Source organism: Alligator sinensis, unplaced genomic scaffold, assembly GCF_000455745.1.
Source record: "Alligator sinensis unplaced genomic scaffold, ASM45574v1 scaffold273_1, whole genome shotgun sequence".
NCBI lineage: Eukaryota > Metazoa > Chordata > Crocodylia > Alligatoridae > Alligator > Alligator sinensis.
In genome coordinates this window covers 1,172,173-1,190,064 of record NW_005841943.1, presented here as the reverse complement: position 1 = coordinate 1,190,064, position 17,892 = coordinate 1,172,173, and the positions used below count along the sequence as shown (strand labels likewise).

At 45.9% G+C, this 17,892-nt stretch overlaps 1 protein-coding gene across 5 annotated transcripts in view; it reads right to left on the bottom strand.

Moving 5' to 3' along the window:
- RAD54B (RAD54 homolog B) overlaps window positions 1-17,892 on the bottom strand; it is a 123,119-nt gene that overhangs the window by 30,166 nt on the left and 75,061 nt on the right. For all 5 annotated transcript variants that reach the window (XM_014518210.1, XM_014518209.2, XM_006019990.3 and 2 more), the window contains exon 4: window positions 7,734-7,934. In XM_014518210.1, coding sequence (XP_014373696.1) covers window positions 7,734-7,934 — 201 coding nt within the window. The remainder of the gene's footprint in view (window positions 1-7,733; window positions 7,935-17,892) is intronic.

Genomic DNA, 17,892 nt, shown 5'->3' with positions numbered 1-17,892 from the left:
AGCACACTTTATATAGCATACTTCACAAGTATTTGAAATGGGACAACAGGTAGGACAACATCTGTAGGATCTCAGGACAAAAGGTTTTCTCCTGGGAGAAATGCAACAGCTGTTAACTGTAGTTCTCAGCTGGCATGCCGTGGCACCCTGGGATGCTGCAAGAACCTGCCAGGAGCATTGCACCATCACCACTACCACAGGGTCCAACTGTCTTAAGTGCCTCTGCTTTCTGGGAGCACATCAGAGCCAAACTGAGGAGCAGAAGCAGGAGAAAGGTGTTAAGTAGGAAGGCATGCTGATTCTGCTGCAAATCTTTCCGGTTGAGCTCCAAGGTACTTTCTAAAATCAGAGACACACAGGGCAGTGTGTCTACCTGGTGGCAGTGGCATCCATCTACAGGCTGCTGCTACTACCAGTTGGAACTGCCTCATGCACCTCCATTTTCAGGAGGCACATGGGAGCCAAACAAGGAGGAGTTTGTCACAACCCAGTGATTTTTGTGCCTCGGCACTATGGAATTTCCTGGCCACATGAGAGCTGCTTTGCTGGGCAGAGTGTTCTGCTGCAATTGAGAACCCGCGTATAGGAAAGAGTTCCCGCCAATTTGCAGTTTCCTTTGCAGGATGCATTTCTTCTTTGCAGCACAGAAATGCATGGTGCAAAGAGTTCCCACTATTCGAATGTAAATTTGTGCCCCGCTATTGGCCAGTGCTAAATTATTCACACGTGGCGGCTAGTAATTGGCTCGCTGGCCATTTAAAATTCCACGCGACTTCCGCCCAAGTCGAAGAGCTTTGAGCACGCTGCAGAGTGCCTCTGAAGTTATCTGACTTGCGGCTGCCGATCGATAGACTGATCACCTATCGATCTTTCTTCCCGTCACCGAGCGCAACCCCGATGTACCCCTTTCCCCGCCGGCTTCGAATTGCGGATGGATTAACTGGCTTGGGCCCCGCCAGCTGGAACAACTCGCGTGGTTGTTCCAACGACCGGACCACCTGCGTCGTGATTGCAAGCGGCGTGAGTAAAGTTTTTTACAACCAATAAGTTGTGTCTGCCTCTCCATTCACCAGCCAGCCCTAACGTACGACCAATTTCTAACGTACCTCGAGTCGGCTCTGGCCGTCCGAGACAGAGTTGAAGCAGTCTGCCTGCCTGCTGCACAACATAATGCAGGCAAGCATGCCTGCAGCTGCTTTTCAGTTCAGCTCCAAAGAGCAAACACATGCCTCTGTTTCTAGCAGATGCCATGCAAGGTCAGATTAGGAAGGGCTGCAGCAAAAACATGTGGTTCTGCAACAGCTGCTTTCTGATCTGGCTCTGCAGGAAGTAGGTACACAGAGCAAATCCACCTGGCCTCAGTGGTGGTAGCAGTGACCACATGGTAGTACTCCCTTCTACCCACTCCATCTTCCTCTCACCTTCTCAGCGTTTCCTATGTTCCGCATATGCAGCTCAACAACTTGTCCCTGCTAGCCATACATCCCAGACTGTCCAAGGTGTTTATAACGTAAATACTAGGATTATGTTTATATTATCATATTCAAGATATATTTATATTAGTCTTTTGATAGGGTGCCAGTAAATTCTGAAAAGTTCTGAAGGGGTTCCTTGAGTCTAAAAAGGCTGAGGACCACCAATTTACAGCCTTGTGCTAAAGGACAGAGAGCAGGGTTTTCATCAAGAACATGCTGAAAGAGATGTGCACTGGCGATTAATAATGGTGTATTCAAAGCACTAGACAACCTAGGAATCAGCAGGACTTGTACTCTTATGCCAAATTGAGGTTTGATCCAGGAAAAGATTTAGGTGGAATGTAGGTGCTTAAGTCCAAACTTGTGATCCTCAACATCTCTGCTCAGCTGCTACCTCATCTTGGAGGCACCTAAACTCCAGAAAGTCACAAACAGAGGAGCCTAAGATTCCCTAGGTGCTTTGAAGTTCAACTTGCACACACACACAAAAGTGCTTCAGAGCTGACACTGCCGAGCAGCCTAACTTGCCTTTAAAACTGATTAGGGTTCAAAAACTAGGTATTCCTTTACCTACAACTCTTGAAAGGCTTGATCTGGTAGGCACTGTTAGAGCATGCTCAACACACACACTATCGTCACAAAACACAGTGCCAGCAATCAAGAATCAACTAGAAGAGGAGGTAATGGTGGTCCCATTTTATATATAACAGACTAGTTCAGGGGTAGACAATAGGGCTGTGCGAAGCTTCGGTTGCCGATTTGATTCAGAGGAGATTCAGCCCAATTCAGCTGCCGAATCTCTGAATCCGAATCAAATTAAGAAACCCATTAACCTCCCCGAATCGAATCGGAAGCCTCCGATTTGATTCGGAGAGATTCAGCGATTTGGACACAGACACAGCTTTATATGTTTTTTCTGCATACCTCAAGGTACCAGGTGGCTCGTGAACGCTGAGATGGTGAGGCGGATGGAGCATTCCACAGGAGTGCTGGGGGTTCCCCAGCGCACTCAGCAGCAGATCAGACCCGGAAGTGGACCCAAACCACTTCCAGTCCACTTCCGGATCCTCCGCAGAGTGTGTGGGGGACAACCCCTGCAGCCCCCCAACTTGGCAACTGGTGCCTCGAGTTGTGGGGGGCACCACGGCCAATCACCCAGCTGGGGGGGCACCGGGGTAGTCCCCCAGAGGCTTGGTGGCAGACCCAGAAGTGGACCAGAAGTATTTCCAGTCCACTTCTGGGTCCACCGCTGAGCATGTGGGGGCCCCCCCCACGCTCTTGTGGGATGGTCCATCTGCCCCACCATCTCCGCATTCTACATACCTCAAGGTATGTAGAAAAAACATATAAAGCTGTGTCTATGGCCAAATCACTGATTCTTCGAATCAGAACTCAATCTTCAGATTCAGGAGAATCAAATTGGAACAGTGATCTGAATCAGCGAATCGAATCGCTGTCCTCCGAATCGGGCTGAATCCAAATCCAAATCCAAATCGAATATGGCCCACTTCGCACACCCCTAGTAGGCAACATTTTTAGCCAGAGTGCCAAAATAAATGCAGTGTCTACTTTGTAAGGTGCTGGAATGTCAGTACACCAGAAAAACAAAACCGGGGTGGGGGGTACATGGCAGGATGCACTGCATATTAATGTAATCAATAATCATAAATGCTAAGGGGGGGGGGGGCTGGGGGGGGCATCATTCTGTTTTTTTACAGTAAATACCGGGTTTCCTAAACATTCTAAACCTGGTGACAATAAAAAAAAACTTCATATACTACCTTTGTTCTTGTGCATTCTTTTTTTGCTAAGCATGTTGTGATGAGAGAGAGAAAAAAGAGAGAGAGAGAGAAAGGAGAGAGAGAGAAAGGAGAGAAAAAATGAGTGCAAGGACACTGGATCCATTATACTTCCCTTTTCATTTTTACTTAAGGCATGTGTAAAGTAGTCTAGGAGAGTACATGTAAGCTTTAGCTTTCTGGAGCTTGATATTTGGAAATACTGTTTACATCTTGTAGACCAGGAGTGGCCAACCTGTAGCATGGGTGCAACAAGTGGCAAAGGAAGCCTCTGGGTGTGTGGCACACTGGGGAGGGTACAGGACGTACAGTGGCAGATAGGGCAGAGGGCAGAAAGCAGAGCATCAGATCAGCAGGGTGCAAAGGGCAGACAGCAGACAGCCGAAAGAAGAGTAGCAGCTTGGTTGGGGAGTACAGGGTAGGGAGTAGGCCTGTATGAAGCAGCAAGTATTCGCTTTGGATTTGGCCAATTTGGAGGGACAGTGATTTGATTCAGCGATTCGAATCACTGTCCTGATTCAATCTGGTCGATTCAGATTCAGAGATTCGATGCTGATTCAGAGGTTTGGCCATAGACTATAATGGGGAATCACTAAAATACCTATAACTTTGTCATTTTTTTGCAGATTCAGATGAAAACAGCAGGGATGGTAGCCCCTTCTGAGGGCATGAAGCCTGCCAAGTTTAAAGGAGACAGGTGCAGGGGTTTCTGTGAAAGTGCACCTCAAACTGTTAAAAGCAAAATCCCAGCACCTTCAGGAATAACAGCTGCTCCATGAAACCAGGATCCAAGGAGGTGCAGCGGGGTGTCACAAAATTCCCAGCAATGCTGAACACCCTCTCGCTTGGAACACTGGTCAGTGGACAAACAGGTATTCCTGGGCAACCATGGCCAGATCTGCCACACCTGCCTGCAGGTTGCCCAATAGGCCAAGGGGTCGCAGTGCAGCAGCTCCATGTCCATGTCCTTGGCAAAATAGGTAGCGTGGAGGGCTCAGTGGCTACCTATCTGGTGCCTCTGGACCCCAACACTGAAGCCATGCCCTTGGCCCACATTGACAGCATCTGTGGTAGAGGAGATTGGTTCGTGGTTGGAGTGCTGGCACGGGAAAGTGGATCCCCCTCTTCCACGTCCCCCTACCTGTGCCCTTCTGCCTTCCTGACTCTGTACCTGGCTAAGGAGGAAATCACCAGCACTGAGGGCCTTCTGTTGCTCAACCAGCCTTTCCAGCATCAGGTATGTGGAGCTCCACCGAGTCTCCACATCCTGCATGATTTTGTGCTGTGGGATGCTCAGCTCTGCCTGTTTGTCCCACAGCATCTTGCCCCCCTTGATGCTCCAGTGGAAGTAGCCCGCCACTTTCTTGCATTTCGAAATAAGCTGGCTGGTAGTAATGACGCCGTCACTGGGAGCCCTGTCCCCTGACGATGAGGTGGAACTGGTGTGCCACACCACTTTGACCATATTGGCCCTGTTGTTAGGTGACTGTGAACCTGCGGGTGAGCTCACCCTGCCCAATGAGCCACCCCTGCACCATGCAGTTCGTGGCCACCATGATCTCCCTTGTTGTGTGGATGGGACTTCCCATCCATCACCTCCGTTTGAAAGAGAGCCCACCAACATTCTGACTGATCGCAGAAGTGCCCTATGAGGGAGAGGTAGGTATGATCTCCACCCCAGCTGCTCCAGATGTCCGAGGTGAAGTGCAAGGCTATCTGCAGACCTGTCTTACGCAGCTCCTCCCTCAAGTACTCCCTGCATGCCTCATATAGGGAGGGCACCACCATCCTGCTAAAGGTGGTGTGTGTGGGCACTTGACATAATGGGGCCATGAGAACCATGAGCTGCCTGAACCCTGGACACTCAACAAAGGAGAAGGGCTGGCCACCCAGACCAAGCATTTCCCCAATACTCCGGGTGACCTCGCTCACCTTCAGAACGCGCCCCCCCTCCCCTTTGTCTCTGCCTTTTCCCCACTGGTCCAAGGTGGTCTGCCTCTGCTTCTTGGGGCCAGGGTCTTTGAAGCGAGAGGGGGACTTCTTTTTGGGCATGCTCCCACTGGTGCCAGGCTGAGGAAGAACAAGGGCAAGGGGGTGCTACCTCCTAAGATGCAGCAGCATTGCTGTGGTGGTGAGGTGTTTCATGTCCTGCTGCAGCTGATCTGCCTTTGGCAGTGCTGGCAGGTAGCATACCTGGGATCATGTGCCACCTCAAAATGATCCCACACTACACTACATACCCGCTTCTGGGTTGAAAGTGGGGATCCTGACTCATCCCCCTCCTCACCAGGCAGAGGCACAACAACAGGAGCAGCTGAGCAACCTTCCCCCACAACCTCCTCTGAAGTGCCTTCCAGAGAAGGAGACCTGCCTCTAGGGGAACTGTGATGAGTGTGGAACACAAACTCAGATTCTCCCTCCTTCCCCAGAATTTCCCTTGCTATGGCCCTCAGCTCCTCTTCTTCCAGATCCAGCTCCTCCTCTGGCACTAGAAGGCTCATGCTGGGAACTGAAACTGGGGTGGAGAATGTCATGCTGCTGCTGGTTAGTGGTGTTAGTGGTGGTGGTGCAGGTGCAGGCACTGCTAGCACCTCCTTTCTCTCACTAGCAGAAGACTCATTGCTGCCCGTAACGAGGGTGCATCTATATTTGGGGTGGGAGGGAACTTGCAGCTCCCCCGCCCCCCCCCCCCCCCCCGAAGACCTGGCACCTGCCTTTCCAGCATGCTTCATGTTTGGCATGCTGCAAAATGTGTGTGTGTAATATATGTTGTGCTTTCCTGCACAGTGATGACATACTGTCAGGAAAAACACAGATTTCTTTTTGTTGGGGGAACGAATCAAGGCAAACTAACAAGAACAAATAAAAGGATTTTGGGGGAAGAATAAGTTGAAAGGAATGGATAGGGATAACAATAGGGATTGTAGGCAAGGGTAAGTAGGAAAGGATTGGATACAACTTATAAGAAGAGAGACTAGCTAGCAAGAGACACCTTTCAGATGCTTCTGCTCCAAGAGAGAGACAGGTCACAACAGGCACAGATCACTTCAGACACAGCTTTGTATGTTGTTTCTACATCCCTCCCCAAGAGCACTGTGATTGGAAGGGAACTCGGAGCAAGATCACAGTCACTGGCCAGTTACAGATGTCAATATCAGAGCCGTCTTTCCCCACCTCTCAGACTTTTCCATATATGGAAGATCACCCGATCCCCCTCCCTCTTCTCAGTTTCTGTTTCCTGCAAGCCTTCCGAATTCCCCAATTCAATTCAGAGATTCGGCCGCAAAATCAGGCCAAATCTCCTCTGAATCGAATCAGCTACTAAAGCTTCACACAGCCCTAAGTAGGGAGCAGAAGGCTGACCAGGAGATCAGGTAAAGGAAAAAGATAGGAGTGGTACTTAAGGTAAGTGCAGGGCTAATTTGTTGCATGCCTGCTGAAAAGATTGGCCTCACTGCTGTAGACCCTGTGCTTTCACGGCTGTAGACCCTGTGCTTTATGGCAATTTAAGTGTTACTGATCTAACAACAGGACTTCAACAGAAAATACTCAGCAGGGTGGTTTGATACATTTCAGACAGAAGCCAGGGTAGATTTGCACCTTACAAGCTAACTAAACCACAGGTATATAGCAGAAGCTTTTGTCAGCAGTGGCTTATGTTACTCAAAGCTTATGCTATACATCTGATTTGTTAGTCTATAAGGTACAAATCTACCTTGCCTTTTGCCTGACTTCAAACTAACCTCTCTCTCAACACACTTTAGTCATTTCTCTCCCCACTCCTTAAACTAAGCTTATCTGTGCAGATAGAGCTTTGATATAAATTAATTTAAATTGGTTTGTATGTCCAGGATTGATGTGCAAATCAAATTGCCTGGCCCTGGTAGTAGCAGCAAAGTTTGCAATGTTAGGACTCTAACAAAATATTAAAGGACAGACATTTCTGCACTAAAATCAAGCCAAATTGGGTTTGTAGCAACACATTAAACCAGTTTCTTCCTAAATAGATTGCTTTGTCTTAGCAAATTAAATTGTTTCTTGCCTTTCAGGCAAAAATAACTGCCCTTGAGCAGAGTGACTATAGCCTTTACCTCTCGGCTTTATTTTAACTCAACATCAAATCAAAGTCTTCTAGCTTAACATCTGCTACTAAGATTGTAAGACTCAAAATTGCTATTCTGTTGATTTTGGATTGGCTGGAAAAATTAACTCTTTCCTTGAAGATAATATTTTCAACCACTTAACTGTAGTTGAAAAATAGACTCAGTCTCAGTTACTCCAAGACCTGTGACAAGAACATTAACAAGCAATACGTTCAAACAGAAGCCTGATGATCACTGATGCATTTCTCCCTGGTTACAAGCCACTCCTCCAGAGCAAACAGCCTAATTTCACTTTATTCAAGCACATATTTACTTTAGGCCAATACTAAGTTACAAATGTGTACGGTGTAAAATACCTTTTCCAATGTCTTTTCCTTCCATGTCTTTCAGCACCAGAGACTTCCCTTTTGCAATAAGAACAGCATCACCTTCCCACTTCTTGTGTTTTTTCTTTGAAGCTTTACACCATACAGCACTAAAATATTTGGTAAAGTAGTCAGGCTCCTCCTGCTCTTCTTTGCGCCTTGCAACTTCTGGTGCTTTAACATGCACTGGGTCTAAAAAGAGGCAAAACAATTAAATGCATCTAAAGCTCTCTAATGATGGGTAGATTTATTTTTAAACACATGCAAGTACAACCAGCACATGTCTCACATAAGGTGATGCAGACCATATCCTGAGTAGCTTACCTTATAATTCAGAAAAAGGTGACATCATTCAGACTGAAATGGAACAGGAGATGGCAGTTCAGAGAGAACCTGACCTTATGAAATTTTCAAGGAAGAGTTTTAAAGAAGAGAGTGCAGTTATTGGTGCATTTAAAAAGAAGCAGTTGTAAGTGTTACATAGAAAAGGCAAGAGTGGAGGAAAGAAAAAGGAAAGCTTTGAAATAACAGAAGAACAAGAGGAAAAGCAAGCAGAAATAAAAGTATAGTTTCAGAGGAGATGGAGTTGGGAGTTCCATGAAGGTAGGAATCAAGCATTACTAGTCAAGCCCTGTCATTCATTTGGCTCTGCAGCTATTTATAACCACCATGGATGTAAGTATTAATATCTCATTAATATGAGATAATCAGGTTAACAACAATAAGGATTTACAGCATGGTAGACAATAGCTATATGGGATAAGAACTAAGAACGTATAATTTTCATGAGTTACTGGTTTGAAATGAGTCAGGTAATAGTGAAGTCTACAGCATTATCTCAAGGAATATCTAAAACTTTTCTTCACCTGCACAACATGAAAGCGAGAATCAGACTAATTTTCATTAATAAACCCTTGTATACCAGTTTAAGTCTTAATCAGCCTGCTCCTTGATTTCATCTGGGATTCAGCACCACACAGATATGATTTTTAAAAACCCTGCTTATATGAAAGACTGAGATTTAAAAAAATAATTTAATAAATGCTGCTACTTAGACAGGAAGCATGGGAAATAACAACCTGACAGAATGCAATTAAACAACCTATTCATCACTTCCGATATTTTACTAAAAAAATTATCAGAACACAATTAAGGCATTGAACATAAGTTAATTGGTCTAAAAAAAACCCCTACAGTGTCACACACATGTGCGGAGCCCCCTGGCTGGAGCAGAGACGTGCAATACAGGGCAGCTCCTTTACTACTCCCCATCCCTAAGGGAGACTGATCACTGACAGCCTGCCCTCGCTCCTGCTGATAGGGGGGAGAAGTGGGGGGACAAGATGTCAGTGATGAGCTGGTAACTGCTGCCCTCCAGCTATCAAAGACAGCCCTCCTGCCAGCCAAAGGATTGGCAAGGGCGCAAGGAGAATTTCTGCCCACTCCCCGCAGGGGAGAGGGCTTCTTCTGGCAAGCACCCGGTCTTGGAGCAGCAAGTGTCAGGCATCTTCCCTTCTGCCCAAAGGAATGGCAGGGAGTTAGGAGAGCAGCTCTCCTCTCCCCCTACTACCTTAGGGGGTGGAGGGGAGCTGTGTTTAACAGCTTCTGCTGCTCCCAGTGGCAGCAGCTACTTAGGCTGCCCTCACAGAAGAGGCAGCCCTCCTTGCCACCACTGCTGTGGAGACAGCACCACTAGTCCCTGCTGCCATGGTGTGGTAGGAGGATGCCCAAGCAAAAGGGTGTAGGGCCAGAACAGCAGCAAGCCCTGCAGGCTAGCAGGGAACCAAGCACTCCCCCCTTCCTCTGTGGAGTGAGAGAGAACAGAGCATTACAGCAGACCCCACTGTAGTGCTACGTCAACTGTTCATGCTACAGTTTCTGTCCACAGTTCCTGCTTAAAACTAGCATTGTGTAGTGGAATACAGTACAGGCACATAGCAGTAAGGCATGTCCACCGCCTAAAGAAGCTACCTACCTAAAATGAATACAATTTTGAGGATAGTGTCAATTAATAATGTTGTTGTTAACATAATTTTATCCTTTTGAAATATTTTATTTATAGTAATTTTCTCTTTGAAACTCTATGTATTTTGGTCTCTGTCCTTCACTTCAGCTTTCCACTCAGTCCTCCATTTTAGTCTCAGGCCTCCACTTCAGTGGAGCTGCCTTGCATGCAGAACCCCTGAAGTACATAGGATTCCATTACACGTGGATTTCTTTGCATGCTCAGGCCCTTAATCTATCCATGTTGATCAGTTTGTCTGCTGTAGAAGTACTTCCACCCTTGTGGTACAAACACAGGAGCTGCTGAACAGTGGAAAGCAACACTATATGACAACCAGAAGTGGGGAAATGCAACTTGTTCCTACTTGAAAACAGTATTTAATGGAGATGATGGATAGAAATTCAGTCAGCATACAAGAACGAACCCTTGTACTTGTAGTGATCACTGGGTTCAATAAACACAGGAATAGATGAGAAGATCTACACATAGATTAGAAGAAATAAGACAATAAGTTTTACCATGGAGCCATAAGCAAGCTTCTGCAGTCCTTCAGTCTCTCTAACTGACCTGAGGACCATCTCCCAACCTGCACAGCGTTTCAAGTAAGGAAACATCTCCAAACGATAACTTCTATCATACAGCACTCTTGCAAAAGTAGCAAAGTGCCATATCACAAGCAGTAGGGACATGGGACTTGGGGGGGGGGGGGGGGGGGGGAGGGGGGTTAGTCTGAGCCCAACTATAGCATAAACGATCATTAACTCTCTCCAGGGGCACCGATTCAGTACCAACCCAGGAAAGACAGACACCTAATAACTGACCAACACTTAAGCATTATAGATCCATTTTAGAAGTAGTAAATATCCATTCATTGATGAAATCCTATGTCAACAAGGGCTAGAGAAAACACTTAAGAAGCTAAAATACAAAAAGACGGAACTTGGTTCTGTTTCGAATTCCTGTATTTATCAGTGGTTCAATAAAGCAAATAGAGAATTACCATCCCTGTGGTTGTGGAACAGATTAGCATGTGTTAACAAGCAGATTCCAATTGCTGCTCAAGATTTCAAATCTATATTTTCACAAGAACTGGGGACTTGTTAGCAGCAGAATGTCTTCCTCCTCCCCTGAAGGGTGAACATCTCCTAATGGGTGAACATTGGTTCCCTTTATTTTACAGTAACCTTACAGATGAGTTCACTGACCCTTGAGGTTGCCTTCATGGTCACTAACTTTTCCCCTGTGGAGTCTAGTTATATGTCTAGACAGGTGTTCTTGATGTGAATCATTGCTTAATTAGCTCCCAGGCCAGTTGTGATCTTTCAAATACTTGACACAAGCTACTTGCTTGTTAAGAAAATAACAACAGATTAGGGAAACATGATTTGTGTAGAGAAGGGTTCCTGAAGCATTCAACTCTCAGTAATTCTATATACCATTCATACACTCAGTGACAAAAATTCCTCAAATCAATCTTCCAAACTGGTACCAAAATTTACATATAGGAAATACCCAATTTGAGTTTGCTTCTACAACACACAGAATATTTTCCTTGTGGTTATCATGCAGTACAGTGCTGTATGAAAAAATTTAAGATATCTGGCTTGGTTGGCAGGTAACATTTTATGCCCCTAGGCATTAAAAATCATCAAATACCACCAAATATTTGCACCTTTCTAGTTGTTAATTCCAGGGATCATTAAAATTATAAAATGAAGCTATACATCATCAGCTGTTTGTTTACTCGCATACAATCAGACTTTCAATTTGGAAAATAAAAATGGACTATTATTTTTTCATATTTTGTTTTTCATCTGCCTTATCTAACTTCAAAGTTCTAATGCAACAGCACAACGTCACAACGTTTGCAAGCACAGTATCAAGAACATAAAGTATTTGCGGTGAGACTGATACTACACAGAAACTGGGGGAGAGTGTTTCATAAGGGTACAGAATACAGAAGTTTAGATAGTGAAATTACTGCTTACTGCTAGCTGATGTCTAAGTACATCTGCTTTTGCTCAGGTCTTAGATGCAAGGCTACACTGGTAAACTGTAAGCTCTGCTGTTACTTGTAATTATTGCTAGCACAGATTGATTAACATGACATATGTATATACTGTAGAGTGACCAGAAATCTGAGCCCATTCATTTTTCTACTCCACAAGCAAAAACCCATTCTGGAAAAACCTAATCTCTTCTTTCCCACTAAGAAGCTCTGACAGGCAATGTGGCCCTCCTTCCTGATCTGAAAGAATCTGATAGAAGTGTTTTGGAACTTCTAAAATGCAGACTGGCAACAGGGATTTAGGAAGCCCATACAAATGGAAATTTACAGTAGTTGAGACAGCAAATCCTTAAGTTTCAGTATTTCAGCAAGTTGTAGCCCATGCAAAGATAAATTCTAGCTACTGTTGCAGAGTTGATGATTTACAGAAAAAGGGGATGCGAGAGGCAAAAGAAAATAAACAGTCCAGTGACAAAACTAGTTTAACCAGTTTCTGATGAACATGTTTAGAGCAAGACTGAGTAAATCTGCCAGGTTATTCCCAATGTGCTGAAAAGAAAATGGGCCCTAGACCATTACAACTGTAACATTTAAAAGAAATCTGTATTCTTTATTGGATCAGCTGAGTGCAGCTGCGTAAGTGTAGGGTTCCCAAAAGGCAGAGGTGTCAAATATGCAACCTATGCCAAAGATGCATCTCACAAACATGGGTCATCCAGCTTGCTGTCTGTTCCTGAGGCCAGGAAGGCCAGAAGTAGTGGGGGGTGTAATTGTCCATTCATGAGGTTTGTGCCCCCTTGTTAGCCTCACATTGCTGCAGAGGATGGTGTTGGCATGGTGCCTCCTGCAGTCACTGCTGCACTGACTGCTCCAAATTGCCAGTGGCACTTAGTGACACTATACAGAACAAACCACGCCTTAGTTTCCCCAACAGCATAATTAATATCTTGATACATATCTTCTTAAAAATGCTTTGAAAACTCCTCAAGAAAAGCAGTGATTAAATGCAAGAATTACAGTTTAAAAGAGTAAGAACTGTGCTTCTAATTCTAACACAGGATGCTAAAAAAAGGAGAGATGAAACCAAAAATTAGGATACAGACATTTAAACATCCCAGAATAAAAAGCCTTTTGGACCTAGTATTTTGATCAGTCTCCATTACAAAGAGCCACCTGTGTGTGTCCAAAACTGGAATTGAATCCATCCCTACATACATTCTTAGAACGTCTATTTGGCAGAGATCACATTTCTTCTGTTTTCTGAGGCATAACACGGATTTTATTTTAGTTCAGTTGCATAATAACAAATCAAAAAAATTGAGACAAAATGAAAATAGCATACAAATTCAGGGAACAGCTGTTTGCACTCTAGTTGGGTATTTATACATGGAATATGCATACATTATATTTCAAATTACATATTAATCCAGGATCTCCAGAATACTTTTGTATGACTTTGTAAGAGAAATAATATTTCCTTAGTTTTTAGTTTGCAAATAGACTGCAACTCCATGATAATACTATGACTAATTAAGAGTTAGTACTTACTATCTCTTTTCATTTTCAGCACCTGTTGCTAACGTTAACCAGCTCTCCTTACAACACAAGAGACATTTTACAGACGATAAGAACAGGACAGACAGTTTACTTGACTTGCCTAAAAGTTAAAAGCTTGGATTACAGATCTAGAATTCTTCATTCACAGTCTAGAATGTGCAGCACACCTTTCTGCACACTCATGGTTAAATTCACAGTTCCCAAAAAGGGATTTGTGAGCCAAATGCTGGCTGCAGCATTACAGAAGACCTAGCACCTGCCTCACCTTCAATATACAGGTTTTAGTGTTGCCTGTAGAAGCTAGGCATCCCAGCATAAAATCTCCCAATTTTATTCAAGTATCACTGGGAACAGATTGGAGAACAAGAATGGTGGCTGGAACTGAAGACTGATGGAGCTGGGAAGAATGGAAATGGACTGTTTGGCCAAGGAAAATAGGAACTAAGAATGGAAAGGTGGGGAGACAGACTGGATGAGGAGCATGGGGGAAGAGACTGGGATCAGGAACTAGTGTAGTGGATGGAACAGGTAGCTAGAAAGAAGGGAAATGATTCTAACAAGGAACCTACTGCTGGAGGCTACTGGAATTTTCTGGCCAAGAGAAAATGACACATGACAACAAATCTGGAGGGACACCAAGGCTTAATGGAGATCCCAGTGGAAATTATGAAAGTCAGGGATGACTGAAAACTGGAATTTGGGGGGAAGAAATAAGGTGAGAAAAAAAAGGGTAGTGTACTGGCTGGGCAAAAAAAACCCTTTGGTGGTGGAGGCAGTGGGAATGACTGGGCAAGGAGCTAGAATTGAAATGAGAAGCCAGTTTGGGAGAAAACTGTATAAAAGTCCATGCCTATAGAGTTAAGCAACATCCTTTCCAGAGTCTGAAAGGGAACTCAAGATTCCAGAGTCTCACTATTCCTGACTCGACTCCACATGGGGAAAGACAACCTATTAGGACTATCAGTTACTCATTCTGTTCAGGGGACCTCTTGAGTTCTCTCTGTGCCGCACAACTAAGGGTTCCAACCCTGCTTACAATCTGTGTATACGGCACATGAAACTGTCATAAACCAATGATTTTAAGTGCCTCGGCACGATGGAATTTTTCCCGCCACATGAGAGTCTCTGTGCGCAGCAAAAGTTTTCTGTTGCAATAGAAAACTCCGGTGCAAGAGAGTTCCTGCCATTAGTATGCAAATTTGTGTCCTATCATTGGCCGATTCTAAATTATTACTATGTGGCGGCTAGTGATTGGCTTGTTAGCCGTATAAAATTCTACGCGACTTCCACCCAAGTCGGAGAACTTTGAGCACGCTGCAGAGTGACTTAAGAGAATTCCTGACTCGTAGCAGAGTGAATCGATAGCCTGATCAACTATCGATTTTTCTCCCCGTCGCCAAACGCTATCCCTCGACGTAACCCCTTTTCCTGCATGCCTGTTTCGTTTACGGATTCGCTGGCCCAGGTTTTTGCCAGCTGGAGCAACTCGTGTAATTATTTAAGCGATCGGACCACCTGCGTCGCGGCTACTAGCGGTGTAAGTAAAGCTTTTTTGCAACCAATACGTTTTGTCTGCCTCTCCGTTCACCAGCCCACCCAACGGCCGAGCAATTTGTAGATCACCTCAAGTCAGCTCCGGCCGTCTGAGACATGGCGACGAGGATGGGATTTAAGGGCACGGTGATGGAGACGAACCTAATTTGGTGCTGCCCTTGGCGCACCGGGATCCGCCGCGTGGAAAATGCAAACGATCTATGGGCGCATATCGCCTACCACCAGGCGGTAGAAGGGGATGAACGAAATATTGACGGCTACTTCTCCGTAAAGAAAGAAGAAGCGGTCATAAAAGAGTAGAGAACAAAGCTATCCCTTGGGGAGTTCGGGTGTATAATGGGGAGGATCTGGAGACCAAGGGCCGTCACGTGACCAGATGGGGTTTAACCAAGTGGAAAAAGGGAAAAATGATGAATGTGTTGTTCCGTTCAGTAGCAGGTCTACTAAGGGAATATGCAGATTTGGAGGTTCAACTGCATACGGCGAGCAAGGAGTCGCTGGAGCGGACGGCAGAGAACTCCAGAGTGACACTTATCAATCGTGCCGGCCGCATGGTGCCGCTGATAGAAAATGGCGCCGAGAGAAACGCGAGCCGTCTGGAGAACCTGGAAAAGAGGGGCGGAGCTTCGGAAGAACCGGCAGGAATCCGCCTAGCAACCCCGCCCCCTGTGGTGACGTCGTTCCCAACAGCCCCGCCTCCTTGCCACGGGGAGGGGGCAATGGGAGGAGGGATGTATCCAGCGCTCCCGCCTGAAGAATTTAACTCTCTCTCTCTGCTGCAGCTCACCCGATAGCTGTAATGAAGCGTGTTGCAGATGAAGAAGGTACCACGCGTACCACTGTTACCTCTTGCACACGCACCCGACCAGAAATACAGGAACTTTGCAAGGAATCTAAAATAAAACCGGAAGAGACTTTGGCCATGTGGCTGGGGCGACTAATAGTAGAATTCGGATCTGACATCTTAGACAAGGAAGAAGCGAGTGCCCTGACCCGACAAGCAGCGTGGAGCGGAGGGCGTGCTACTGATCTGAACGTGGTCACGGACAGTACACACTGGCCCATCCCACTCCCGGCGCTTGTAGTGGGACAGGTAACCCACAAATTCCACGCCTGGCATGAGGGTCACCCGCAGAAGGCCACTGCAGAACAACTTCTCTTGGCCATAATTGGGGTGTCATATCTTTCATGGAGCCCAAGAGCGAATCCAATGGGGCTAGCGGCAACCCAACGCAAGGAGAGATGGGCTCATCGCTACCTATCAGACCCCGGAGCAATTCCAACACCTCTGGAAGCTATAGACGCCTGTGTAGAGGTATATGGAGGGACAAATGCTGTTATGCTCCGACACTTTCTGAACCCGATGGCGGGTCAGCCAGTAGGAAACCTCTTGGGCCATCTCCCACGACTGCAGGCGCTCATGAAGCAAAGTGAAGGAACTTCTGATGATGTAAAAGACTGACCTTCGGCGTACCCGGTTGAAGCACCGAGACAGAGACGCCAAGAATTTAACCCCCGGCGAGAGCTATGGTGGTCACCTCAAAGAACATTGGAGGAAAAAAACAGGTTTGGGTTCCTTCTCAGTCATTCCGGACTCACGAAACAGCAGTTGCGTATTTTGGGGGATAAGGCCCAACACCGTCTGGCTGAAGCATTGGGATTCAAGTTCAAGGATCAGCCAAAAAACGAGTAATGGCCGTCGGCTCCGCCGGCAGCCTTCTCCAACTCCAACCTGACCCTCGTCCTTACGCCGAACTTATTGTCTATGACCCTGCTGATCCAGATGACCAACAATGAGTGCTCTTCCTCCTCGATACTGGAGCTCAAGTTAATGTAATTACCTCAACGATACCCCACCAGAAAACCACCAAAACGATTAAGGTACAAGGACTTAACGCTATTGCAGTCACAACAAAAGTCAAATTCTTAGTCCAAGGTCATCAATACGCTCTAGAGGCCGTACTAGGGGGCATCAACATTCTAGGAATCCCGGGGATTAAAGCGCTTGACCACGTGCTACAAGCGTTACCCATTATTATCCTAGAACAGGATTGGCATCAACCAACGCTTCGTAACATCTCCACCTGGCGGTATCGACCAATCCCAACCAAGGGTCCCCTAAAAAAGTCCCTTACTGACCTCCTGCAGCGACTCGAGCAATGAGGTTGTATTAAAACCGTAACTGCTAGCACCTACCTGTCACCAGGATGGGGAGTCACGAAACCTGGAAAACCCAACGAAGCCCAGCTAGTCGTCGATTATAGGGAGGCCAACAAAAGATGTCAAGTACTTCAACAACCTAATCCTTCTACTCTACCACAATGCATGTTCGAGATGGCTCAATTCCAGCAAAGTAAGTGGGTCGCGGTCACACTGGATTTAAAAAACATGTTCTTTTCAATTCCGATAACTGACCCTGAAGGAGTACTAAATATGTGCATTGATGGCACTATGTACAGATGGACGGTTTGCCCGCAGGGGTATCGCAACGCTCCGTCGCTGGCTACTGGTGCCATGAACAATACCCTGAAGAATTTTCATGCCTCACATTCTCTTCCCCCAGAGGGGGAATTAAGAATCTGGAGTGATGTCGATGACATTGCTATCATGGGTCGTGATAGTTCCGTCGTTATTAACATAGTTAACCAACTAGTCGCTCACCTTCAGAGTGAAGGATGGACGATCAATGAGGAAAAGTCATGCCTACATCCTGTAGATGACATCACGTTCCTCAGCACCCGATATATTGGTTCCAACCACCATGGAATCTCACATGATGGTCCTAACATCGATCCATTAAAGGCATTCCTCCCTGTTACTAAGAGACACTTTCAACAGCTTTTGGGTCACTTAAACTGGTACTGGCATTATGTTAAACCCGGTCATTTGGCGCTCCTTACTAAATTACAGTGACAGATCCGTGACAAATCCCGAAAATCCACACCTTGGACGGAAGGAGATCAGCGGCACCTACTTCGTCTGTTAGCCACGGTTAAAAACACACAGCTCCACGCAATCGATCTTGG